This window comes from Phacochoerus africanus, chromosome 3 (assembly GCF_016906955.1).
Source record: "Phacochoerus africanus isolate WHEZ1 chromosome 3, ROS_Pafr_v1, whole genome shotgun sequence".
Lineage (NCBI taxonomy): Eukaryota > Metazoa > Chordata > Mammalia > Artiodactyla > Suidae > Phacochoerus > Phacochoerus africanus.
The window spans coordinates 425,815-453,008 of NC_062546.1; the positions used below are offsets into that span (position 1 = coordinate 425,815).

General features: G+C 61.2%; 1 protein-coding gene across 1 annotated transcript in view; it reads left to right on the top strand.

The window, feature by feature from the left end:
• ZBTB46 (zinc finger and BTB domain containing 46) overlaps positions 1–27,194 on the top strand; it is a 49,995-nt gene that overhangs the window by 4,404 nt on the left and 18,397 nt on the right. The window contains exon 2 of the mRNA XM_047770614.1: positions 15,999–16,965. Coding sequence (XP_047626570.1) covers positions 16,032–16,965 — 934 coding nt within the window. The 5' untranslated portion in view covers positions 15,999–16,031. The remainder of the gene's footprint in view (positions 1–15,998; positions 16,966–27,194) is intronic.

Consider the following 27,194-nt stretch of genomic DNA (forward strand, 5'->3'; position numbering starts at 1 on the left):
GGCCCCGCAGTGCCGCCCCCGGTTCTGGTGCGTGTGGAACAAATTTTGTTCTAGCTTCTGCTTTGCAGAGAGTGGCTGGCCCGTGGGAGGGCAGGCCCCTTGGGGCCAGGCAGCTGTGGGGGCTCACCGGTGGCGGGGGCGGGGGGGGGGGCGGCGGCAGTGAGACGGGGTTGAGTTTCAAGTGATGCTTTCCGAAGCCCTTGTTTCAGCCCTCATCCAGCCGCATTCACAAAGCGCCCTTCGTCTTTGCGGGACAGTCCCAGTGAAGCAGGCCTTTTCCTGGTCTGCAGGGGACACCCCATCACTGCCCTTCCAGGCTGGCCAGGGCTGCTATTCTCCTCTGAAAAGATCCACATTTGTGTAGGAGTGACCCGTTTTTGCTTTTGTTTTTGTTTTGCTTTTTAGGGCTGCACCTGTGGCACATGGAGGTTCCAGGCTAGGGGTCGAATGGGAGCTGTAGCTGCCAGTCTACACCACAGCCACAGCAACGTAGGATCTGAGCCGCATCGGCCACCTAGACCACAGCTCACAGCAACGCTGCATCCTTAACCTGAGTGAGGCCAGGGATTGAACCCACGTCCTCATGGATGCTGGTTGGGCTCGTTACTGCTGAGCCACCATGGAAACTCCAAGCAACGGCTCGGTTTTTTATGTCCTTGTTGACAGCATTGCTCTGCGCGGGGGGAGATCGAGGCGCTTTTTTGTTTGGAAGGTGTTTTGTTTCCCTCGTTGCTTCACCTCTCTCCTTCCGCATAACCTGCAGCGACTCTGCGGCCTCTCGCTTGTGAGAGAAAACCTCCCACCAGGCCTGGCCCTCGGCCCCTGTCACGCTCCTCCTCTGCAGACGGGAAGGAAGGCCCCTCTGCGTGCTGGGCTGCCCGCGGGGGCCTCAGAGCCTCCGGTGTCCAGAGCTGCCTCCGTGAGGGGGACACATGTGGGCAGCACGGCCACGGGGCTGTGGGCGAGTCATCCTCTTAGCATGTGTCCCCGGGCCCTCGGAGGTCTGACCTGCGTCCTTGTGCCCTCGCACTCTGAACGCCGCTGCTGGCTGTGCCTGGTGGCAGGGGGCATGGCAGGGCCTCTCGTTTGGGCAGAACAAGGCTTCTCCAAACCGGGCACGTCCCTGACTTCCCAGGAGTAATCCCCAGAGTGACAGAGGCTGGCTGCTCTGAGGAGCAAAGCAACGGTGTGGGGGCAGATGCGGGATGGGCTTTCTGGAAACGCACGGAACCCGCCAAGGGCCCGCCCAGCAGAGGTTCAGCTCCCCTCCAGGCATCTGTGCGGAGGGGAGGTGGCTGCGGTGAGGTGGCGGCCGATGGAGACCACCTGCACGGGGCGGCCCAGGAGGCACAGGGGAAGACGAGGGTCTTGGCCGTGTGGTCTAGGTGTGCCACCCGCTCAGGAGAAGGGGTCGCGTGGAGGAGCCCCGGGCGCGAGCCAAGTGGCAGTGCCTCCAGGGCGAGCGTGTCAGCAGGCCCCTCCCTGGGCCTGGAGGGGATGGCGGCTGTGCCCTCGCGTCCTGGCACGGCCCTGTTTGAATCTTGAACAGGTGCATCTTGCTTTCTCATCCCATCCTGCTCGAGGTATAAAGCTTCCGAGCAGCACTTTCCTTTTCCTCGGGATGCTCCGCTCAGAACATCTTGAAAGGAGAAGTTACTTCGCCTTCTTTGGATGCGGGGCGGCAGGCAGCGAGCTGGCCCCGCGGATGCATCCCCGTGGCTGGGTCGCCTGGCTGCTCGGCCGGGGGCCTCGCCATCCATCCAGACCGGCGACATCCGTGTGCCCCAGACAAGGCCGCGTCCGAGACCCGACTCCGGGTCCCAGTCCCAGACTCACGTGCACAGGTGGCCATCGCCCATTCTGGGGGCTTCGGCCTGACCCCCCACCCGGTCCCCAGGGCAGCCTCCCGGTGCCAGAAGCCCCCCGCCCATACCTAAAACCCGGCCGCTCCTGCCAGCCCTGCGCCAGGCTGCTCCGTGGCCCACATCCCAAGCAGAAAGTGGAGCAGGCCTGCTGCCACGTGGGCTTCAGTCCCCGAGGAGAGGTCAGGACAGGAAGCAGGACGCGGTGGGAGGGCAGTGCTGGTGCTGGCAGCACGGGGTGGCCTCAGGTGGCCCCCCGGCTGTCCTCCCGGCTCCCTTGACTTTCCGGGGGGTCTTGGGATCCCAATGTGGGGCGCGGGATGGGGGCGGACACACTGGCCCCGTGTCGCTGGCCGGGAACTCTTGTGGTCAAAGTGCGGAAGGCCCCGTGCTGCCTCCTCAGGGAGCCTGAGAGCCCCTGGGACCCAGCACGGGTCGGGGTGTGGCTACGGGGGCGGGGGGTGTCCCTGAGCTCTCCTTCTCCCTTGGGGACTGTCGCTCAAGCGAGGGGTGGCCCTGCCGGCAGGGGTTCGGGGGTCGTTTCAGGGCAGCTTCTGCTTTCTGTCCCCTGTCCTGTCCACAGAAACGTCCTCAGCCCTGCGTCCACAGCTGGTGGCCTGAGTGTAGCCTCTGCTGCCCATCTCAGGGCCGTGTCCATTCCTCTGACCTGCACTGAGGACCCCTCAGGCACCACCTCTGAGGCCCGGGGAGCCCTCGCTGTCAGTCAGGGCGCTGTCTGTGCGAGTCCTGGGCCTGCGGGAGAGACACCACCAACCTGGCAGCTGAAGAGGGTGGAGCCAAAGTCCTAAATGCAGGTGTGGCAGGGCCACTCCCTCTCCAGGGGCTCCCAGGCCCTTCCTGCCTCTCCCAGGCCCTGGCGACTGGCGGCCCCGCGCGCTCTCGGCCGGGATGTGCCCTCTGATCTTCCGAGGTGTTGCCTCCACCCCTTGTCCAAACCTCCCTCTTCTTGATAAGCCAGCAGTCCTGTTGAATTGGGGTCACCCTAACGGCCTCAGCTTCGCCTGATCACATCTGCAAAGGCCCTGTGTCCACATGAGGTCACATGCCTGGGCACCAGGGCTGGGACTGGAACATGCCTTTGGGGACGAGAGCCAACCCACAGCACCGTTACAGCTTCACTGGCCCGACACGTTCCCCCACCTGTCTCCCAGTCTCAGCATTTACAGGGCTTCTCCATCCGTCACCAGCTGTCACCTCTCACACCTGCCTTTCCCTTGGTGTAGTAGACACGGCCAGTGACCCATGTATGAGCGCGTTCACCCAGCTGAGCTGCACTCAGCTCCACGCCTGCGGCAGGCAGGGCGAGTGGCCTGGGGACCCAGCAGCCAGCTAGGTCCTTGCTCTGGATCGGGTGCCCCCAGAAGGGAAGCAGTCGTGAGGACAGGGGTGGATGGCTGCAGAGGAGAGGGATGCCGTGGGCTGGAGGGAGGGCTTGGGGGGAACAGGCGGAGCCCCCATACCCAGCGTTGGGGTAGGGAGTTATTGCCGCGGCCTCGCCTCTGCCCACCCCCGCCCCCCGCCCCGCCAGATGCCTGCCCATGGACCCACCTGTCCCCCTCAGGTTGGACCCCAGCCTTTCCTCTCCCCAGGTGGCTGGTGAGACCTGTGGCTCCTTTTCTGAATGGCGTTTTTATTCCTTTCCTTATTTTTGTGGCGATGGTGTGCAGCGGCTTGATGTGGGAACTCAGTTCCCAGACCAGGGATTGAACCGGGACTGCAGCAGTGAAAGAGGCCATTCCTAATCACTAGACCACCAGGGAACTCCCTGGACAGTGTTTTTATTTTTACATATTTATTTTCGCTGCACCCATGTCATGTGGAATTTTCTGGGCCAGGGATCGAACCCTTGTCACAGCAGTGACCCAAGTGGCTGCAGTGACAAGTCCTGATCCTTAACCTGCTGCACTGCAAGGGAACTTCTGGATGGCGGTTTTAATGCTTCCTGTAAGAGACACAGGAAAACGAAGCACAGCAGCTATTGAGTTTTCAAAATTGAGGAAACTTGCTTTCATGCTACAGTCACACGTGCTGTCACTTTGGTTCACCCCAGGAATAACAGCCTGCCCCTCACGTGGTGGCGTGGGGGCGGGTCCCTCTGCAGGGCCGTGTGCCTCCCGCCCAGCCTGACCGCCGGGCCTTGGACCGAGGTCCGCAGGCCAGGCACCAGTCTGGCCTCTCCCCCGAGTTCTCCCGGCTCTGGAAACCTCGGCGGTCCTTCTGGAGCTTCGTTGCATGTTCAGAGCCTCAGCTGGGAAGTTTGCAGACACACGCAGGATCAGGGGTGTGTTTACTTCCGCAGCTGCAATGATTCCCGCTTCCTCTCGCATCCTTGTCCCTTGGTGTTGGCTCTGGACCATTCGAAGGTAAATCACAGACATTCCGTCTCGCCCTCCAGTGCTTGGCTGCATGTGGCGGATACACACGCAGCTGTCAACCCACCAAGTGCCTCCTGGGGGCCCGGTTGGGTCTCCTTGTTCTTACTGCTGGTTGATTCGCGGTTCTGTCCGGACAGGCCCACTGGTTCCACCTGAGGAGGTGCCTCTGAAACCTGCTTTCTTCCGTTGCGTGCTGTTTGTTGGAAAATCGAAGTTCTCGGTCTCACACGGCTGGTGGCACATCCGCTGAGTGTAGAGAGCCCCTTTTCCTGGAGGGGTCTGGAGGACAGGCTAGGGGTGCCTGTCTCAGGGGGACCATGTGTCTGGTACTCAGTGTCCACGTGTAATGGTCCCATCTACATCAGAATCTCTGACTTGAAAGACTAATCGTTTTTATATTCGGCACCTGCTTTTCAAGACGTATGTACCTTTTGTTAAGATGTACACGGAATTTTCATGGGGTTCCCGTTGTGGCTCAGTGGTTAACGAATCCGACTAGGAAGGTCGCGGGTTCGATCCCTGGCCTTGCTCAGTGGGTTAAGGATCTGGCGTTGCCGTGAGCTGTGGTGTAGGTCACAGACTCGGCTCGGATCCCGTGTTGCTGGCAGCTGGAGCTCTGATTAGACCCCTGGCTTGGGAACCTCCATATGGCAAGGGTGCGGCCCAGGAGAAAAACAAACAAAACAAAACCAAACAAAAAAGGTGTACCTGGAATTTTCAAAATAATGATCATCTATCTAAGTTTTATTTTAAGAATTCTGGGAGTTCCCTGGTGGGGCGGTGGGTTAAGGATCTGGCATTGTCACTACAGCAGCTTAGGTCACTGCTATGGCAAAGGTTCAGACCCTGGCCTGGGAACTTCCACATGCTCTGAGTGAAGAAAAAAAAAATTCTAGATTTGTCATTGGCTAATAAAATGTAGGAACATTATGTAATTTTTTGCTTTTTAGGGCTGCACCTGAGGCATGTGGAGGTTCCCAGGCCAGGGGTCCGGTCGGAGCTCCAGCTGCCAGCCTGTGTCACAGCCACAGCAACACAGGATCTGAGCCTCGACTGCAACCTACACCACAGCTCACGGCGACGCCAGACCCTTCAGCCACTGAGCCAGGCCGGCGATCGGACCTGCGTCCTCACGGTTCCTAGTCAGATTCGTTTCCGCTGCGCCACGACGGGAACTCGAAGATCATTCCTCTTGAATAGTTTAATGTTTGTTTGGACCCAGGAGCTGATTTACCTCTTTAAAAACATTTTTTTATGGCCAGACCTGTGGCATACGGATGTTCCTGGGGCAGGGATCGACTCTGAGCTGCAGCTGCGGTGATGCCAGATCCTGTAACCCACTGCACGGGTCTGGGGAGCCAACCAAACCTCTGCAGTCGGACTTTTAACCCCCTGAAGCACATCGGGAACTCCTACTCAGAAAAACTAAGGTTGTTTATTCCAGGTAAGTCATTTTTATCCACAGCCAGCCCCGGATCTGAAACCTGGGAGCTGGTCCCTCTAGTCCATTGGCGGCTGATGGAATAGACACGTGGCTGAGTGACTTAGGGCTTGGTTCTAGAATTTCCGCCTTGTGAGGAAAGTGCTGGGGTTTGGGCCGAGCTGGTGAAAGAAGTGAGGGCTCACACATCACTGTCGCCCAGTGTCCTGAGTTCTGAGAAGGTGAGCGCCTCGGCTGTGTCCCTGTCTGCCGCCTGGACCCTGACACCAGCCGGCTCGGAGTCCCCCGGGGTTGCCTGTGGTAGCCACTGGCAGCAGCGCTGGCCTGGGAGGAGGACGTGGCGGGTCCTGCAGAGCTGTCCCCAGCATGTGCTCACCAGCTGGCGGCGGTGTCCCAGCACTTGTGTGTCCAGCTCAAGGTCATGGTGGGAAAAGTCACACAGCTGCTGCCCCCTTTCCTGGACCCTGTTTAAAGGAGCCTCTGAGGCAGCAGACCCCCAGAGCACCCCAGGTGGGTGGAGGACCCCCTCCCTGCCCCGAGGGCCACGGCCCCTTGTCAGTGGGTTGGCCTTGCCGAGTCGCTGAGGCCCTCCCCAGTGCGGCCCCCGCAACTCCCCTAGTCAGTGGCAGCTGCCAGTGCTGTCCTCGAGAACTGTGGCGGTTCCTTTCTTAGGTCCCAGGCTGCACTGGACAGAGGGGCTTCCACAGGGAGAGACTCTCTCGCCCACACCCCGGAGCTGGAGGGGGACAGGGTGCCCTGAACCTCCAGGCCCTCCCTGGGAGTCCAAAAGCCACTTGGCCCCTCCCCGACCCCCCCCCCCAAGGGCCCCTCCCGCAAGGACCCCTCCCTCAGGCCCTGCCGCCCCAGGGATTCGCCCCACAGGACCCCCACCCCCACCCCAGCCTGCAGCTCCTGCTCCCCTGGCGCCCAGCCGACTCCTGGGGGCCAGGTTGTTCCCGCGCTGGGGCCTGTTTCCGGCCAGGCCCGTCCTGGCTTTTGGGTCCCTCACACTCCCTTGCCTCAGGCCCGAGACCTGGCCTGTGTGCCCGGCTGGTGCTGCACCAGCCCCTCCGTCAGGGGCTCGGCTGGCCACAGTGCGGGTGCCAGCGGTGCTTGCTGAGTCCCGGGTGGCTGCAGCCGGAGGTGGCTCGGCCGCTGAGGGTCCTCGAGGCGGCCCCGCCCGCCTCCTGCTCAGGCTCCTTACCCCGCGCTGGCCCGGCCTGCATCTGCTCAGCATCTAACGAGTGTTTACTGCCCAAGAAGCCCGAGCAGAAACGACAGCGGGGCCTTCGGCCGTCGGGTACCAGCGCGACCCTGGTGCTGACCTGCCGCCGGCCAGAGTGTGGGGGCCGTGTTCCCGCCCCTGCTCGGGTCCAGGCCCGGCCACTGCCGCCGAGGTGGCTTTCCGGTGGCCCTGGTGTGGTTGTGAGGACTCTCCTCTTTTCACCCAGGGCAGCTTCTTTCTTTTTGGCCTTTTGTCTGTTCAGGGCCGCACCTGCGGCACACGGAGGTTCCCAGGCTAGGGGTCGAATCAGCTGAGGCCACTGGCCTGCACCGCAGCCACAGCCACTCCAGATCCGAGCCGCGTCTGCGAACTGCCCCAGAGCTCACGGCAACACCGGATCCTTAACCCACGGAGTGGGGCCAGGGGTCGAACCTGCCACCTCATGGTTCCTAGTCGATTTCGTTTCTGCTGCACCACGACAGGAACTCCAACCCGGGGCAACGTTTTAGAAAAAAGAGACTGATTAAAGATTCCGGCGGTTTCGGGGTGTAGGGACGTGCTGCAGAATGTCGGTTATCGGCGGGTCTGGCTGGGGGTAGGTGGGAGGTCTCAGGTTGATTCTTGCAGCTTGTGCTTAGGTTGGAAAGTGTTTCAGTTAAAACATTGAAAGGAGTTCCTGTCGTGGCACAGTGGAAACGAATCTGACTGGTAACCATGAGGACGCAGGTTCAATCCCTGGCCTCGCTCAGTGGGTTAAGGATCTGGCGCTGCCTTGAGCTGTGATAGAGGTGCAGGTGCGGCTCAGATCCCGCGTTGCTGTGGCTGTGGTGCAGGCTGGCGGCTGTAGCTCTGACTCGACCCCTAGCCTGGGAACTTCCACATGTGGCCCTAAAAAGAAAAAAAACCTGGCTTGGCTTTTGCTTTACTTACTATTTAGATTCTGGTTGTTTTTTTTTAATTGGTGGCAGGGAGCACGAGTGTTAGAGGTAACATTTCAAATCACAGTATATTTCAGATTTAAAATCCGCGGAAATAATTTTTCTGCCTTGTTAAGCTGATCAGCTTTCTAAGAAATTAGAAAAAAAAATGTAAGTGGCTTTTTCTAGGGCTTTTGTAGCAAACTACCACAGACTGGGGGCTGACGCACAGAAGCATGACAGAAACTGTTCCCTGTCGGTCAAGGGGTCGCAGGCTGTGCCACCACAGTGGCCCCAAGGGAGGGTCCTCCTGCCGCTTCAGCTCACGTGGCCGTGGCCTTGTGGCCGCCTCCCTCGTGTCTGCCTCTGTCCCTCCGTGTGTCTGTGTCCAGATTTCCCCGTTTTGGGACGCACCAGGCCCCCCTGGGTTAGGAGCTCATCTTAGCTTGTTTAAATCTGCAGAGATCCTATTTCCAAATGAGGTCGCGTGTGTTTTTTGGGGACACGGTTCACCCCAACCGTGAGTAACCTACCTTCCCCCGGCTGTGACTAGCCCAACGCCAGGGCCCACTTCTCAGCCACACCTGTGGCATCATGCTCTGCCCTGTGAGACCCAGAGCACCCAGGGCCTGTGGTCAGTTGGTGGCCTGGCCTCACTGCCCACTTTCAGGCCCACCCAGGACCAGGAGGTGGCCGTCCCGTTCTCCGTCTGCCAACAGTTAAGATGAGACATTTAAACAGTATTTCTTGATCTTAAGATGTAAGATTTCAACATCCCGGGTCTCCTGTGGAGAAGGTCCTGCAGTTTCGTGGACCCTAAGGACGTGCGTCGAGCCTGTTTTGCGTGAGACGTGGTCCCTGTGCCTCGAGGCTGTCAGACCGCATCAGGGTTAGGAGCCTGCGGAGGCTTCCTGGAGGAGGAGGCAGTGCCAGCAGCGGGGGGAGGGGGCTTGCCTGCCTCCTGTAGTCCAGGCAGAATTTGCCTTCGTAGAGCCTCGCGTCTGTAGAGGCTGTTTGTGTTGCTGGTGCCTCAGGCACCACCTTATAGGCTGCCCCGTTTCTGTCAAGCGTGGTTAGAGACCAAAGCTCCAGGGTGGAGGCCGCATGTCGCTGGAGGGGCCTGGGAGCATAGGCAGAGAGGTGGCTTCATCCCAGTTCTGTCCCCAACCCCACAAAACAAGTGCCCCAGAGCAGCTTCCCCTAGCAGAAGTCACAGCTCTCAGGCAGACAAGCCCTGCTGGGGCCTTGGCTCCGACTTCGGCCTTTATCAGCGCCCCCCCAAAGCCCTGCCTGGTCCCCTTCCCCCCCCCCTGCACTTGTTCCCAGGGCCCCAGGCACCCTCCCCGGGCCAGGTCCGAATCAGGGGACCTGGAGTCCTATGTCTGGACCCCACGGGGGCCTTCTCTTGACTGGCGTCTTGGCGGCTGGCCTCCGGACCAGCTGGCCCCCGGCTGGTTGTGGGGCCTCTGGCTGGCTCTGTCCCTCTCTGACCGTCCCCAGCTCTCTCTTGCACATTCCCGTGGCGTCTCTGGGCCGCCTTCATGCCCTCCCGAAACCCCGGGGCTCCCTGCCGGGGCTCCCTGCCGACGTCGGGTCCCATCCACGTGGCGGGTGAGGCTGCCATCCTCAGGGCTGGCCTGCAACAGCAGGGCGGGTGGCTCAGGGCGTGGCGCAGACCCAGAGCGCACAGGTGGACTCTGTCCAGCCTCCTGGAGGCTTGCTTAGCCCCAGGCCAGGGTCAGCACGGGAGGGCCCCCCTTCAGGCCTGGAACCCAGGAATGCTGGCTCACGGCCGTCTTAGGCGGCCCTCGGCCTGCCTCCCTGTACCCCCGTCTGGGGGGCCGGTGTCCTTGGCCTGGGCGCAGCGTGGGGCCCCTGGGCGCTCCTGGGGCGGGTGTGTGAGCAGATGGAGGTGGGTGGTGTGATGAGGACAAGAGCTGGTCGTTCCACCCGGAGACGGCGGCAGGGAGGACGCTGCCCCAACGGCCTTGCAACGGGGCCCAGAGGCCGCGGCGCGTGTCCAGGCCAGCGTGGTCAGGGCTGTGCGCACCCTGAGGGGGTGACATCTGTGTGGGTAGGAAAGGCCCCGGAGACGAAGGGACGGACGCAGGCAGCGGGGGAAGAGGGAGGGGCGCTGAGGCGGAGCTGGGGGGGGGTGGGGCGGGCGGATGGGCGGGGCCGGGCGGGCGGGCGGGGCCGGCCTGCCCCGGGGGCGGGGCGTCACAGGTTGGCCTTCTGAGGTCACGCTGGTCTCCAGGACCCAAGGGTGTCAGGGTTTGATCACCAGAGGAACTTGGACAGGACCACCTCCTGTGTCGCATCTAAAGATGACGCCTGTTACATGTGTGGAATCTTTCTTTCCAGTCGGGGAGCTCAGTATTTTTTTGTTGTTTTTTTGTTTTTTTGCCCTGAAAGGCCAAATGAGCGTCACATTTTATTGACAATCTACATAGATACATAGAATTTAAAAAATACATTCTTAAAGTTAACTTCACCTTTTTTATCACTTTTTTTTTCTTTTGGGAGCTCAATTGTAATTAAAAAAAATTTTTTTTTCCTCTTTCCTTTTTAGGTCCGCACCTGCAGCATATGGAGGTTCCCAGGCTAGGGGTCAAATGGGACCTGCAGCTGCCGGCCGACACCACAGCCACAGCAACTCAGGATCCGAGCTGCGTCTGTGACCTACACCACAGCTCACAGCAACACTGGATCCTTAACCCACTTAGCAAGGCCAGGGATGGAACCTGCATCCTCATGGATCCTAGTCAGGTTCATTAAACACTGAGCCACGAAGGGAACTCCAGTTTTAATTCTTACAGGGCAACCATGAACAATGATAATATGATGTGTATAAAGTGTGATTTATAAAATGGTTTTCCGTCGTTGGGTCTTAACCGTGGGTTTCCGGACCGTGTTTCACCTCGGCGTGTGGGAACCAGTGTCCTTGCAGCAAGTGCCACAGCTGCCCAGCTCTGCCCTGGGACACAGCCTCAGGCAGGGGCTGCTTTGCGTAGGCGCTGCATTGCCCCGTGGGCTTCAGGCGGTTTCTCGGCAGATGAGAGCCGTGTGGGTGTCCTGGGGCAGACCAGAGCCCCAGACCTGGCGTCTGCAACAGCAGAGATTCCTCACTCCCTCCTGGTCCTGGAGGCCAGACGCCCGGGATCAAGGCCGCCCTCCCTCTGAAGGCCCTGGGCTGGAAGGGTCTGTCCCAGGCATCTCTCCAGCTACAGGTGGGGCCGTGGCCGTGGCCTCAGCACTGCGGTCACACAGCCGTCCCCCCTGTGAGGTGTCTGACCCAGTGTCCCCGCTCGTAAGGACCTTGGTCACGCTGGAGTAGGACCCGCCCTTCTGGCCTCATCTTAACTAATCACATCTGCAAGGACCCTGTTTCTAAACAAGGTCCCCGGCCGGGGTCGGGATTAAGACGCCAACAAGGGAGTGTGGGGACAAGGTTCAACGCACAGCAGACGGCAGTGAATACACAGAGCTCTGCCCTTGAGCCAGAACATTGCCACAGAAAGAGGTTTCTAGTCGGTGTCCCTTACAGCAGGCTGCTCTCGTTAGACCCGTGTCGTTCCGTGGCTTTCCACCCCTCGCTGTCCTCGGCCTGGCAGCTGCGGACCTGCCTTCTGTCCTGGTCGGGGAGCTTGCTCTGCATTTCCCGGCGTCACAGGGAGGGACTTCTCCTTCGGCCGTTTTCAGGCCGCATGTTTTGAGATCCCTCCATGTCTGCAAGGAAGGGACTTGGAAGGGATGAGCACGGGCGGCCGAGGCAGGGAGCCGGGGAGGCAGCCGGCCCCGGCCGTTGGAACGACCCTGGTTTATTTATGCGCCACCTGCCGAGGCACACGTGGTTCCCAGTGTCTGACTGGTGTGAACGAGGCTGCTGGGAACCCGAGTCCCTGCGCGGACCCGTGCTTCCGCCTCTCGGGCAGGTGCCCCGGCTGGTGTGGCTTGTGCGGTTTTGCCCGTGTCGCCCCGAGGGTCATGGGGGCCTTATGGGGGCCTAAATGAGCTGCTTGGCCCCTGCAGACCGAAATCCGGTCGCTGTGGTTCTAGCGCTGAAGGTGGAGCCACATTTGTCTGTTAGGTTACGTTTTAAGGAGACCTGTACCTACGTATAAACGGATCACCGTGGGACCGCAGGGGCGAGATGGTAAGGAGAAGGCTCGGTGTGGCCATAGGTGCTGTGGGGTTTGAGATGCTCCCCTCTTGGGAGACGGGCTTTTCTGGGTGTGAGATTGGGCGACTGGCCCCAGGGAGGAGCCGGCCGGCCAGGGCAGGGGCAGGAAGCCGGGGCCCCAGCGCAGACCTGGGCTGTCAGCGGCGCCACTGCAGGATTGCCAGGTCTCAGTCTTACATTCTTTTTTTTTGTTTAAGGCCACACCCGCGGTGTATGGAGGTTCCCAGGCTAGGGGTCGAATTGGAGCTGCAGCTGCCGGCCCACACCACAGCCACAGTAACGCCAGATCCGAGCTCTGTCTGAGACCTACACAGCAGCTCACGGCAACGCTGGATCCCCAACCCACTGAGCAAGGCCAGGGGTCGAGCCTGAATCATCATGGGTACTAGTCGGATTGGTTTCTGCTGTACTGTAGCAGGAACTCCCTGTCTTCCATTCTTGTCAGAACCAGTGGCCTTCTAGGTGAAGCTCCTCAGGGGCAAGAAGGAAAAAAATACCATATCCTGATCCTAGAATTAATACATTGTTTTTGGTTTTCACTTTTTTTGGCCATGCCCAAGGCACATAGAAGTTTTCCCAGGCCAGGGATCAAACCCGGGCCACAGCTGTCGCCAGAGCCACAGCAGTGATGCCTGGTCCTTAACCTGCGGAGCCACCGGGGAGCTCCCCGGATGACTACTTTGAACGGGCAGTGCAGCAGGTGAAATGCACTCTCAGCCTCTTCATGTGTTGTGCTTCTCGTGCGTTTTGAGATGCGGTGTATCTGGCTGTACCCCGCAGCGCCAGGCGTCTCGTGCAGGAGCCGCGTGACTGATAGACGTACGTCCTCAGGAACGTAGCTCCTGCTGATAATTTGTAAAGATGGCTTTTGCTTCAGAGCCCTTCAGGCGTGGGTGGGAGGTTTGAGAGGTGTTTTGGGGTGGGGTGCAGGGGCTCGGACTCTGGGGGGCACCCCCACCCCCCACGTCGTGCCTGCCACGCAGAGAGGAGGCTGGCGCAGCAGTTCTGCGCTCACGTCTGGACGCAGCGGCTTGTGTAGGGGAGACAGCAGGGCTGCCCTCGCCCCAGGTCCCATGGGGAGCAGCTGGGTGTCTCACATCGTGGGGACCGGCTAAGCATGTGGGGGCAGTGGCCCTCACTCCGGCCTGAGGCCAGCTCCATCGGCGGCCAGACTCTGGGTGCCTCCCTGGCTTGCAGTTTTAGAGACAACCTCCTCTTTTCCCGGGGGCCGAGGGGCCAGCCGGTGGCCCCCCCGGGCAGGACAGGCCCTTGACTGCCCCTCGCTGCTCGCAGTGTGGTCACCTGCTGGTTCCCTGTGTCCCCGGCTAGGCTATCCGTGTGGGGGCAGCCGAGCATATGGCTTCTGGAGTTTGGTCCGGAACAGGGATTTAAGTTGACCTGGTCTGTCGGTGATTCTGCCTGAAGAGGAAGCGCCTGGATTAGCGAGCTGCACGGAAAACAGTGTCCCCGCGGGAGAAACAAACGCAGTGGTACCATGTGGGGCGTGGCTTCCAGGTGGCATGTGACAAAGCCTCAGGGCAGTGTGGCACCAGTGCCCCCTGCCCCTTGGCCTCACCCAGCCTTAGCACCTCACCTTTCAACAGCGCGGTGCTCCTGTCCCCTCGGGGCCACAGGCTCCTCTCTGAGGCCCCTCCCTCACAGGGCCGCCCGCGTGGACCTTCGAATGCGTGAACGTGCCCCGTGATCCGTGCACCACACAGGTGACTCAGGCGACGGGCAGGTCACCTGTTCATAGGTGTGTGTCCCACAGCCAGGTGCATTTCCATGAGACAGGACCTTAGCAGGTCCTGTCCTCGCCCTAAGGAAGAGCCGTGGTCAGGGCACTGCAGTCTGAAGCCTGCATCTTTCTTGTCAGCTGGTTACAGGACATGACGAGCCGAGGTGCTGCCAGTCCCCGTGTCACAGCTGCCGAAAGGCCCCCGGCAGCCACTCCCCCGCCGCGGTCCGTGGGCGTGCCCTTCGAGCCGCTTACTGGTGTGGACGAGTCGCCAGCTTGGGGATGCCGATCGGCTCTTCTCCTGAAGCTTCCCTGGGCTTGGGCCAGTCGCCTTTGTCCTTGACTCTCCCGCGGCGCAGCAGTCTTTGCTGGTGACCGTTGCTTTCGGTTCCTTTCCTCCTTCGCGCACAGGCAGCGTCTTTCCCTGATGGAAACCACGCTGATTTCTTACCACACATCTCCGCGCAGCGCGTCACTGGCTTGTAAGCTGCTCTGATCGAATAGTGCTTGATTTTAGAACTTTCCGTACGCGTTGAAATTATTTTAGAACTCAAGCCCTGCGAGGTGGTTTTGCTTCTCTAAAAAGCACCGGCACTTTTCCTCTTTTCTGTGTGCTTCCTGCTTCAGAGAAGCGCCCGTCTCCCCGCGAGCAAAGAGACGTTATTCATACGGGAAGTCAGACAACGAAACGCACATTTTCGTAGTTTGAATACAGGGCGCCTGAAGCTTTTGGTACTTCCCAGGACACACGCATACACACACACACACACACGCACGCACGGGCACACACGCACGCACGCACGCACGCACGAGAGCTTTGCTCGCACTCCCGGCATGAAGCTGATGCCTTGGGTTTCACTGGCCTCTTTCCTGGATTTGCCCCCTGTTTCTGTATCTCCCGTGAGGTTTGGGAACCTGAGTCCGTGATGCCAGGTGTGAGGTGCGAAGCCACATCTGGACGGCCTGTTCCCTCCTCCTGCCTGCCTCCCAGCCCGACTCACACACCTGGGGGAGGGCAGACCAGGCTGCGGCCGCCCGCTGGGGCTCCCGGCACCTGCTGAGCCCCTGTGAGCCCCCGGGTCTGTGGGCAGCTGGCTCTGATGGGCCGGAAGACAGGGCGTTTACTGGGGCCGATGCGGCCGTCGTGCCCGCTTCCTCAGGGAGGCTTAGTTAGGTGCTGACTGAGGCCTCTGGGAGTCAGGTATTGAAGTCATAACCCCTGAGCTTCAGAACACGACTTGTGGATGTAGTTTGTGCCGGCGGTGGGGGGCAGGTCTGACCCGATAGGAGGGGACCTTGGGACCGACAGTGCACAGGGAGGCGGCCGTGTGATGACAGAGGCCCGAACACCTCTCCCCCCGACGGCCACCAGTCCGGGTGGCCGAGCTTCTGTGCTCAGGGCCCGGATCCCGGCCGCGAGAAAGTTCAGGCAGCAGAGAGAAAGGGAGCGAGGGGAAGGGCGGGGAACGGAGGGGAGGTCGCCGCCAGAGGGGCCCGAGCCGGGGAAGGACTGGAGCGCTCGGGGCCGCGAAGGGGCTCCTGTCGCCTGGGGACCCACCGCCCTGGAGCCCTTCCCGGGGCCGAGCGGGTTGCCGGGGCCTCTCCCCGGGAGCGGCCTTCCTCCTGGACTTCAAGGCGTTGGGTTGAGGCTGTGGACACCGCGGTCAGCCCTTACTGCTCCGTGGTTTTGTTCATGTGGGAAGTCGTTGCCTTTTGTATGCCTTTTGTCTCTTTTGGGCCGCGCCCGCAGCATACGGAGGTTCCCAGGCCAGGGATTGAGCCGGAGCCACCGGCCTCCACCCCAGCCACAGCACCGCGGGATCCTTAACCCACTGAGCGAGGCCAGGGACCGGCCCCGCTTCCTCGGCGATACTGGCTGGGCTCATCACTGCGGAGCCACAGCGGGGACTCCTGTTGCTTTGCTGAGGGATGTTCCTTCGAGGGTGCGGCCGAGGTGCGCTCGGGCGCTTGGCCTCGGCTTCCTGGGGGTGGGACCGCGGCCTCCGTGGTCCGTGGGCGCCTTCCCCTCCGCGGGAGCGCTGGTCTTGGCTGCGGGTCGTAGGATCCGCTTCAGCGCTCCACGCCCGTGACGATGGCGGTCGGCCTGGAACCGGCGTCCGGCGCCAGGGCCCGGCCGCCCCGCGCCCTCTGCGCCGCCGCCGCCCTTGCACCCTCGTCACGGGCGCCCGGCGCGGGGGTGGGCCGTGTGGGTGACGCTCTCGTTCTCGCCCCGCAGAGTCCGTAGAGGAGGCCACCCGGGGACCCGCAGATGAGCAACCGGAAGGAAGATATGGAAATCGCCTCCCACTACCGCCAGCTGCTCCGAGAGCTCGACGAGCAGCGGCAGCACGGCGTCCTGTGCGACGCGTGCGTGGTGGTGGAGGGCAAGGTCTTCCGGGCCCACAAGAACGTCCTGCTCGGCAGCAGCCGCTACTTCAAGACGCTCTACTGCCAGGTGCAGAAGCCGTCCGACCAGGCCACGGTCACGCACCTGGACATCGTCACGGCGCAGGGCTTCAAGGCCATCATCGACTTCATGTACTCCGCGCACCTGGCCCTGACCAGCAGGAACGTCATCGAGGTGATGTCGGCGGCCAGCTTCCTGCAGATGACCGACATCGTGCAGGCCTGCCACGACTTCATCAAGGCCGCGCTGGACATCAGCATCAAGCCGGACGCCTCGGACGAGCTCGCGGAGTTCGAGGTCGGCGCCCCGCCGGGCGGCGGCGCAGACGCGCTCATCTCGGCCGTGATGGCCGGCAGGAGCATCTCCCCCTGGCTGGCCCGGCGCACAAGTCCCGCCAATTCTTCCGGGGACTCGGCCATCGCCAGCTGCCACGAGGGCGGGAGCAGCTACGGGAAGGAGGACCAGGAGCCCAAGGCCGACGGCCCCGACGACCTCCCCTCGCAGCCGCTGTGGCCCGGCGACGCAGCCTACGGGCCCCTCCGCATCAAGGAGGAGCAGCTCTCGCCGGCCCACTACGGGGCGGGCGAGCCGCCTGCCGCCCGGGACGGCGCGACGCCGAGCTTCGCGGAGCAGGCCGCGGGGGACAGCTGGCCGCCCGCGGGCCGGCGGAAGAACCGCAAGAACAAGGAGACGGTCCGGCACATCACGCCGCAGGTGGAGGACGACAGCCGGGCCGGCTCCCCCGCGCCGTCTTTCCTGCCCGCGGCCGCCTGGCCGTTCGGCAGCCGAGACTCAAGTAAGCCTCCGGTTTGGTTCGGGGGGGGGGGGAGGGGCGGGCGGCCTGGACACAAGGCAGTCCTTTGGGTCACGAGGTGGCGTCTTCCCGGGTGCCTCTGCGCCAACTGTCTCCTCCTTTGTGGTGAACCGCGTGCGGGGAATGTGCCCATGTGTCCCAGCGGCCGCAGGGACGTCCCCGTGTCCCCGTCAGCGCAGCGCCCGGGCCACCAACACACGAGGCCGCCCAGGGTGGGGAAAGGGGCATGACGCCTGGAGGGGGGCCCGGCGTGGCTCTAGTGCTGCTTCCCTCGTGGGGAGCCTCTCGTAGCCACTGGCAGTTTTTCAAGGTTAAGCGTGAAATGCGAGGCGCTGAAAAAGCTGAATGTGCAGTGCAGCCGCGTGGGTGGAGGGAGGGACAGGCCCGCCTCGCCCCTCGGGCTCGGGGGTGCTGCCACGGGCGTGTGCTGTGGCCGCCGTGAGTGTGGAACAAACCGCATGTGCACGTGCTTTGTCCCGGGGCCCGTGAGGGACACAGGCACCCAGGGAGCGTGCCGCCTGGCTCCAGCTGCACGCCAGGCCGCGGCTGGAGCCCGAGTCCGTCAGGAGCCAGGCCTTAGCTCGGCTCTGCTGGCGCTGGAGGGTGGCTTGCGCTGTCTCCCAGCCTAGGGGACAAATTGAGTATTTCCTGGGTGCCAGGCACTCTTCCTGGGGCCGGCCTCGTGACAGTCGCGGCTTTTCCGACCCGCTGATGGGGCCGCGGGCCTGCATTAGGAGTGAGGAGGGGTGTTGGGTGGCACGGGGTTGTGGAGGCTTCTCAGCAAAGGCCACGTTGGGGAGAAGAAGGTGAGAAGGCGTTGGAGCTTGTGAGTGGACAGAGGTGGACGGGAGGCGGGGGGCCTGAGCCCTGAAAACTGTCACAGACGCCAGGCCTGTACTGGGTGAGGTTGGGGAGGGCGGCCTCGGCAGGCGGATGGCCCTGGGGCTCTGGCTACACTAGCCTTGCTATTGCGGTAAAAACACGTATCGTAAACCTTGCCTTGTGGGAGGCTCCCGTGTGGGTCAGCGGAAATGAATCCGACTAGGATCCAGGAGGGTTTGGGCTCGAGCCCTTCAGGGATCTGGTGTTGCCATGAGCTGTGGTGTAGGTGGCGGCTGCAGCTCCGATTTGACCCCTAGCCTGGGAACCTCCATAGGTCGCAGTGTGGCCCTGAAAAGACCAAAAAAATCAATCAGTCAATCAATGAACTTTGCCTTGTAGCCAATTTTAAGGGAGTTGGCACTGAACACCCACTGCTGTCTGTCTCCAGGACACGCTCATCTTCCCGAACTGAACTCTGTACCCACCGAAGCGGGTACCCAGGACGCTCAGGCCCGTTACTCACCCGCCTTGGTTGTCGCCGTGCCTTCCCAGCCCTGAGCCCGGGGCCCAGCTCCAGGATGTCCACTCCAAATTGGCCTAACCCACGTCTCAGCCTCAGCGGGATGAGGCCCTGGGCCCTGCAGGGTGTTAGCCGTGCCCTGACCTCCACCCACCCCCGGTTGTGACATCAAAAATGCCCCCGATGGGCACCGTCGGAGTGTGACTGAATTACGCCCGAAGCAGCTCGCGTTTCTGAGCCGAGAGAACGGCCTCCTGTCTCCCTGCTGGTGTGGGTTTGCTGCCTGTAGTGGCTGGACATCCCTTCAGCTCGGATTAAAGCCCGGAGAGCAGCGTCCACACGGACCGACCCGAGGGGCCTTCCAGGGGTCAGGGCCACGGAGCCTTCCGTCCTGTCCTGCTCCTGCAGGGCGTCACGGCTCGTCCTGCGGGCCGCGGCACTGGAGGCCTCGGGATTTGAGAGTCCATCGGCATAGTAACAGCGAGGCTTCTTGAGCCCGTGGGTTTGATGTTTTAAATGCAGTTGTCGAGCAGAAGGTGTTTTTAGAATCCAACAAGTGATCTCGGCTGTGTACTTTTGCTAATGTCTTAAATCCCTCGGGTTACCAAGGCAACCGCGCGATTACCCTGAGTTGCTAAGACAAGGACCCGAGGTGTGGGCTTGCGTAGGACGGCTCTGCCCACCACGGCGGCCATTTACTCCCCTGCCCCTGCCCCGGGCTGGGCTTGGAAGTGTCCATCCTGACCCCCAGTGGAGGTCAGTTTGCTTTCATGCAAGATTTATTCCATCTTAGAGGAGAGTATTTGTTTATTCTCACCTGCTTCTAGGGAAAAGGACCTTTTCTGAAGGCGCGTGTCAGGTGGCTCCTGCAGATCGTTCCTGGCGCTCGACAAAGCAGCTCAGATGCCCAGCCTGCAGCTGGACCGCCACCCTGTCCCTTGTGTGACCCACCTCCTCCCTGGGGACCCTGGGTCCTGTTAGCGTTTAGGCGTGATTGTCCAAGCAGGCTTTTTACGCCAGCAGCTTCCAAGAAAACATCCAGGGCGATCGCCTCCAGGTTGCGGCATGTTCGCGTGGCGGTGTGGCCAGGGAGGTCGAGGTTTTCTCGGGGTTACTGGTCAGGCCGAGGCCTCTCCCCTGCTCCGGCCCCGGCCCTTCAGCTTCGATGCCAAGGTGGCCGTGAGCCTTCCGGGGGCGGGTCTGTAGCTGCTGGTTCCGAATGGGCCGGAAGGCGTCCCACGCGTGTTCCTGAAGGTTCCGCAGAGACAAGGTTCTGAGCTAGAATAAAGCTGTGGGTTTTGTGACGTGAATGTGGCACCTGACCTTGGGGAGGTTGGCGCCTGACGTGCTGGGATTTTCAGGGACACGTTGGAGCCACAGAGCGGGTTCAGGGGATGCAGGGGGCCTCTGAAGGCTGCAGTGGCTGCTCTCAGCTCGCAGCCTCCCTCCTGCTCGGGACTGGAGCACACGGGCGGGACTGCCTGGAATCTGTCCAGTCGAGTGCACCGGCGTTGCCACCTGTCGGGGGCGCGGCCAGTACCCCGGCACCACGGCTGCGTCATCACACGAGTGGTTGGTTGGGGACGTGGCTGGAGAACTTGCTGTTGAGAAGGGAGGTATGGGGCTTCATGCTGGCCCAGGAGAGCCCTGGGGACCCCGGGGCCTGGGGGGAGGGCGGGCCTGGCCCTGAGACCCTCGGCCTGTGCCCCCGGCCCCCCGGCCCTGGCGAGGATGCAGGTCCCAGTTTCCAGCTCCATTGAAGACGCCGTGGCCGTCGTTGTGCTCAGTGGCCAGAGCAGCTTTTCTGTCAGACTGGGTGTTCCTGGACGTCTAGAAAACTGTGCTCACGACTGAGCCCCTGAGGCCTCTCGCCGTCCAGCTGAGCTGGTCAGCCGTGGCGCCTGGCAACACTGGGGCGTGGCCGGGTCCCACCCGTCCCGAGGAAGCATTTGAGGCGTCTGGGTGGTCAGGACGAGGCAGGGCCTCTGGAGGGCGACAGGCGAGCACAGGGTCGGGGGCGGGGGGGGGTGTGGATGGACAGGGAGGTGGCCTGGGGCCACCTGGCCAGGGAGCTCGGTTTGGGGTAGCTTTCGATGGCTCGTTTTTCTCCGGGAAGCAGTCTCGCTCCTTCTGCTCTCGGATCGGCTCCGTCCAGGGGACCGGCCCCGCCACTTCCTCCGCGCTGACTGCGCCATCTCGCTGGGTCCTGCTGTGATTTGAACTTGAGGCCCTCTGTCTTCTTTAACCCAGATGTGTTTTCTCCCAGCATTTGTGCGCCGTGACCATGATGTTCCCTGGGGTGGGTGAGTGCCATGTCGGCGCGGGGACAAGGGCCCCGGGCCCTGGGCTCTGGGCTCTGTGGAGTGCCTGGGCTGAGGCGTGTGCCCTTTGTATTGGATGTACACGTGTGTACTTCTGCACGTGTGCATATGCACACACTTAAAAGCACAGCTTTGAGATTTAAATGGAGACTTTTCTTTTTAAGGAGTAAGTAGTGTTATTTCGAGCTGTTCATTTGAAAACTTTTATGCCACTGCTTTTTTCAACTTTTTAAAAACTGAGGCAGAGGAGTTCCCGTTGTGGCACAGCAGAAACAAATCCAACTAGGAACCATGAGGTTTTGGGTTCGATCCCTGGCCTCACTCAGTGGGTTAAGGATCCGGCGTTGCTGTGAGCTGTGGTGTAGGTTGCAGGTGTGGCTTGGATCCTGTGTTACTGTGGCTGTGATGTAGGCTGGAAGCTGCAGCTCCGATGGGACCCCTAGCCTGGGAACCTCCATATGCCGCGCCCTAAAAAGACCAAAAAAAAAAAAAAAATCCTAAGGCATAACATACACACCAGAAAAACCAAATCCCAGCTGTTCAGCTGGTGAGGGGCACCCCCCCCGACACCCCTCGCCTGTCCACGGGGGACGCGGACAATACTGAGGGTTTTGGTGAAAATCGCCATTCCCTTTCTCTGTGCTTTTGGGGGTAATATATATAAAATAAGCGGCACAGATTCCGAGTCTGCAGCTGGGGTAATTTTTGTCTCTCTCACCACCGTTTTGCTGGGGAAACAGTCCTACTGGAGCAGCGCTGGAAAGCGCGTGTGAGCCCGCGGCCGCAGGGTCTCCACCCGCCCGCGGTGCCCCGTGCGGTGACTTCCCGTCAAACCATCTCGCCGCCGGTGCATTTGGTGAGGCGCCGTCAGAGCCTGTCCAGCCTCTCCCGGGGCTCAGTCCGCTCTGAGGCTTGCCCGACGCCGCCCGAGTGACCTCTGGTAAGTCCACGAGCCCCAGCACCCCGCCGAGGGACAGAAGCCCCCAACGCCCCTCTGTCCTTGGACCCCGTGGACCTGACTTTTTCCGTCCTGCGCTGCCTTTGTCCGGTGGCTGCGTCTGACGACAGCAGTGCTGGTGCCCTTTGCGGGCTGTGTCTTCCGAGATGGGTTTGCCGCCGCGTCCCTGGCAGGTTGTGGGCAGTGTACGTCCCCTGGGTGCGCCGTCGGCCTGTCTGGCCTCTTGTCTGTTGGCATCTGGGCTGCTGCCCAGTGTTGCTCTTACGAGTGAACCCCCCTTTCTGGCAGGTGTCCTTCTGGACGTGTGTTTTCATCCTCCCGAGGGCTGGCTCTCAGGGAAGGAGAGACTTCCGATTCCCAAGGAACAGCCAGGCCTCCCCCGAGGGGTCGCATGTCTGCCCCCAGTGAGGCGTGAGGGGTCGGGTGCCTCAGACCCTCCACAGCTTCACGTGGGGTCTGTGCACTTCACTGTAACCGTGGCAGCGTGAGACTGACAGATGCCCACCCCGCAGTCGTCAGCACAGAGAACGTCTCCTCGCCCCGGGCTGTCCCCTCCTGCTGTTTCTGTCACCACCCCCCACCCCCATGCCAGCCTGGGGGCCGCAGGGAAGGGCCCCGTCGCTGCGTGCCCACCTGGCCGCTAGTTTCCGTTTAAGCTTATGGGACTTGAGAGCCGGGGTCAGAAGGGGGCAGAGCGATCCCGTGTACCCATCATGCAGTTGCCCCCCCGGCGCGAGCGTCTTGAAACTGCGGTCAATGTCGCAGCCAGGAAACCGACGGTGTCACAGCCCCCCCAGCCCGGCACAGGCGCTACCAGGGGAGCCTGGGCCGCCCCCTCCCACCCCAGCCTCGGAAGCTCTTGTCTGCCCGCGGCTCTGACTTGCCCTCCGGGTCTGCTCAGGACGCAAACCGCAAACCGGGTCCGCAAACCGCATTCTGTTCTGGCTGGGGACACAGCTGGTTTACTCCTTCCCCTGGTGCTGGAATCTGGGTTATCCGGTGACTTCCGGCTTTTATGACGGAGCCGCCGAGAGGGTCCCGAGTCTTTGTGTAGTTTGCCCTGATTCCTGCCAGGGGTGGGCCGCCGGGCCGCGGACGGAGTGCGTGCAAGGAGCCAAGAGGGTGATTGGCACTGGGGCCAGTGTCGAGCAGACAGTGGACAGCCCTCATCTTTATGGGTGCGTTTATTTAGTTTTGGCTGCCCCTTGGCACGCAGAAGTCCCTGTGCCAGGAATCAGACCTGTGCCATAGCAGTGACAACACCAGATCCTTAACCTGCTGTGCCACCAGGGGACGTCCAGGGTTCGTTTTTAAATCTTCGCCACTCCGGAGGGGGCGGGCATCTCTTTACGGCCTGTGAGCGTCTTCCGGTGGGCTTACCAGCTGCCCCTGGTCCTCCCTCGTGAGGTCTCTGCCAGGGTCACGCGTGGTGTCCACTTTGAGAGGTGGACCGGGCAGCGGCCTGTGCCGGCTGGGGTCCCGCTGCCCGGGGTCCCGCTGCCCGGGTCCTGCTCCAGGGATGGGTGTTGTCCCTACTTGCCATTGACCCCTCTCTCTGGGGAAACATCCTCTGTATGTTGTGGTGGCGGCTCCTTCATGAGGTGTGCTTTGTAAAACATCTTCTGAGTCTTTGGCTCATTTTTTCATGTGTCTCTTTTTTTTTGTCTTTTGTCTTTTTGTCTGTTGTTGTTGTTGTTGTTGCTATTTCTTGGGCCGCTCACCGCGGCATATGGAGATTCCCAGGCTAGGGGTTGAATCGGAGCTGTAGCCACCGGCCTACGCCAGAGCCACAGCAACGCGGGATCCAAGCCGCGTCTGCAACCTACACCACAGCTCACGGCAACGCCGGATCGTTAACCCACTGAGCAAGGGCAGGGACCGAACCCGCAACCTCATGGTTCCTAGTCGGATTCGTTAACCACTGCGCCACGACGGGAACTCCCATGTGTCTCTTGAAGAGTAAACACATTTAAAATTTTGACGGGGGCTTCCATTGTGGCTCAGCGGTAACGAACCCGACTCGGACCCATGAGGATGAGGGTTCGATCCCTGGCCTCGCTGGGCGTGTCGAGGATCCGGCACTGCCGTGGCTGTGGTGGAGGCGGGCGGCTACAGCTCCCATTCGACCCCGAGCCTGGGAACCTCCCTATGCCGCAGGCAGGTACGACCCTTAAAAAAACAGAAAAAAAAAAAAAAGAAAAGAAAAAAGAAAATTTCTTTTTTTTTATGACTTCCTACAGTTAGTTCGCCTGGTGGCCCAGCGGGTTAAGGGTCAGGCATTGTCACTGCAAAGGCTCGGGTCACTGCTGTGGCACAGGTTCGATCCCTGGCCTGGGACCTTCCACATGCCGTAGGAGCAGCCCTCCGCCCCCAGATGAAGTCCAGTTTGTGAACTCTTTGCTTTTAGGGCTCGTCCTACGTGGGTCTTGTCCAAGGAGCCTTTGCCTAAAGTCGCAAAGAAGGCTCTCCCGTGGTTCCCTGGAGGATTGAATTCACACGCAGGGATCTGTGTGTGTGGCAGGTGAGGGGTCGGCCTTCGGTCACCTTTCCCGGGAGGCGTCCAGCTGTTCCAGCACTCTGTGCCCAGCTGGGGGCCCCGATGACTCTTCGTGTGTGTGTGTGTGTGTTTTGGTCACACCTGCGGCATGCAGAAGCTCCCAGGCCAGAGACCAAACCCTCGCCACGGCAGTGACAGGAGCCGGGGCAGTGACGAGGCGTTTAACTCACTGCGCCACCCGGGAACTCCTCTAATTTTAATGAAACAGAATTTCTTGTAGGATGGGAAGCCTTGCTGATAGTTACAGAAAGTGAGGAAACCTGATTTTCACTCGGATAAAGAAGCACAACACACTTAAGAAATAAAACACTTGAGACACATAAAGTCAGTTTGGGGAACTTTGCTTTGCTCTGTCCGTGGGCCGTGGGGAGAGGACTGAGGCCGGGTCTGAGCTCTAACCAGGGAGGGTGGGGTCTCCTGGAAGACGGCCTCGCTCCGCAGTTTCCACTTCTCCCTCGTCCAGAAGCTTCCGCCGTGTTGCTGCTTGCACATCCCTGTACGCGCAGCAGCACCTGTTCCGTGCACGCGAGACGCGAGACTCGAGATGGCGGGCGGGGCGGGCGGGCGGGGCCCTGGCGTCTGCGGACGTCTCGGTGCCTCTTGAGAGCATCTTTAGGAGAATGAGGCGCGGGGACTTGGGCAGGTCTTAGAAACCAAGTGTCTGCTTTCACCCAGGCTGTCCCCAGGCCCCTCAGTGAGGGTGGCCCCTGCCATGTCCCCAGCTCTCGTGGCTGCCACAGCCCCTTCCTTTTCCATCGTCTGTTTATTCCACACTCTGCAACTCACCTTGCATCACTGAGTTTAATTGTTTGGAAAGTCTGCTTATTTTAATTATAATCTCTTCTGCTTTTCAGTTAAAAAAGCAGAAAAGTGAGGCCAATGTTCAAAATGTTACAACGTAGCACTTAGAGGAAGAAGGGCCCCGTCCCGGTTCCATCCGACCGCGTAGCCCTCGGCCCCTTACAGCCAGACGTTGCTGCTTTTCATCCCTGCTGCCTCGTTTATTCCAAAGAGGTCGGCCCGGCAAGTGAGTCCTGAGCGGCCTTCCTGTGGCCCCGGGCAGGCCCCCGTCCAGCCCCAGCAGTGCCGGCCACGTCGCCGGGCGGCTGGAGGGGCCCACTGCCCAGCAGCCCCACACCAGCTGCTGTCGTCCCTCTTCTGGCCCCTGGTTGGTCATTGTTTTAAGATCACCATGTAACTTTTTCTCCAAGTCACTGAGTTTAAGTGTGGCGCAAATTCAGAGGCAAAGCTGCTGCATGAGAGATGTAGGGTGGGTGGGGTCCTCGCTCAGGAAATGTCCCGCCTGCAGTGACTTGGGGGTGGGGGTCATCCTGCCACACGTGGCGGCAGGGCGGTGGCAGGGCGGCTCGCGCTGGAGGCCTGAGGCTCAGGTCTGAGCCTGGCACCCCGCTCCGGGCTCTACCCGGGGTCCACCGGAAAGTAGCACAGAATGCCCCGAGCTTAAGCCGGAAGGGCCACTGAAAGTTGCGAAAGTGCCGTGGCTTCTGCTAATGGGTAGGACGACTGCGTGGGTTGCGACCCCGGCTGGCGTACGTGGGATGGTTTTGGCCTCTCGATAGCAGGCGCCTCGTAAGGGCACGTCCTGTGGTTTCTCCATAACATCAGACTCTTTATCTGCGAAAGGATTTGTTGCGATGTAAATACTGCTTTCGACTTCCTGTTCTGTTGGTGGAAGTTCGTTTTTGACAGCAGCATCTAGAATCCCTCTCTTTGAAGTCAGGCGGTGGCTGGGAGGGGCTCTGCTCTCACTCTCCCGGCGCCTCCGCCGCCTCCACCCCGGCTCCTGGCCAGGCTCCCCGCCGGCCCGGGGGAGGTCAGGGCCTTGGGGGCCCGGGGCCCTCCCTGCCGGGCACTTCTTCACGTTCTCACTTGAGCAACTTCTGGGGAGAAGGTGCCAGAGGGGGTGCCGGAACCAGCGGGGCCAGCGTGGGGCGCCCTACTCGGTGGCGGCCTCACCGTGGAGCCGAAGCCGCGCGATGGTCACGGGTCTCCCGCCCCCCTCGTCGCCCTCAGGACAGACCAGTTCCTTCGTGGTCTCATTTGAATGGTGTCATCCTTCCATCGGCAGACGGCGCGGTGCTGTTCCCAGAACTGGGCTTGCATTCGGGCCTGGGTGCCCGTGGAGAGACCGTGGGGCTGGGGAGGCACAGCCTGGGGCTGCAGCTCGCCGCGCTGGAACCCACGAGGGCTCTGGTGAAGCTGCCGGCCGACCGCAGGTGTCTCGACAGCCTCACGGGTGCCCGGCTTGGACGCGCGAGCCGGTGGCACCTCCTCCGAGTCGTGAGTGTTCCCGTGGCAGTTGTCCAGGTGCGACTTCAGTTTCCCTGCTGTCCCCTCTCCCCGAGGACCCGCTTGCTCACCCACTAGCGTTTTCAGGGTGGTTGACCCGGGGGCCTCCGGGCTCTTGGTGACTTTGTGTCCACGGCTGACTCTCACTGGCGCCTCCCCAGGGACCCCGGTTTCTCTGTGGCTGGAAACCATCTGACTGGTTCACGGCAATTCTTAGTCTGTGGCCCCCACATCCTTCTTCAGAAGCCACACTGCGTGTGTGGCGGGTATCTTTCAGCTGATCTTGACGTCTTATCCATGCCTTTGAGCTTAAATTGTTAGTATAGTTGAATTAAAAATTTGGTTCAGCGGGTCAGGACCCCAACCAGTATCCATGAGGTTGCGGGTTCGGTCCCTGGCCTCGCTCCGTGGGTTGATGATCCGGCGTTGCCGTGAGCTGTGGTGTAGGTTGCAGACGCGGCTCGGATCCCGCGTTGCTGTGGCTCTGGCGTAGGCTGGAGACTACAGCTCTGATTCGACCCCTAGCCCGGGAACCTCCATATGCCGCGGGAGCAGCTCAAGAAAAGGCAAAAAGACAAAAAAAAAAAGCAACCTCTGCATCCCCCTCAACCCCAGCCGCCCCCCCAGTCCTCCCAGTCCCCCCCAGCCCCCCTCTGCTGGGCGTTTCACCAGAATATCCCACAGCATCTGCGGCGTCCGCAGTGTCGTGGGCTCGGGTCCATT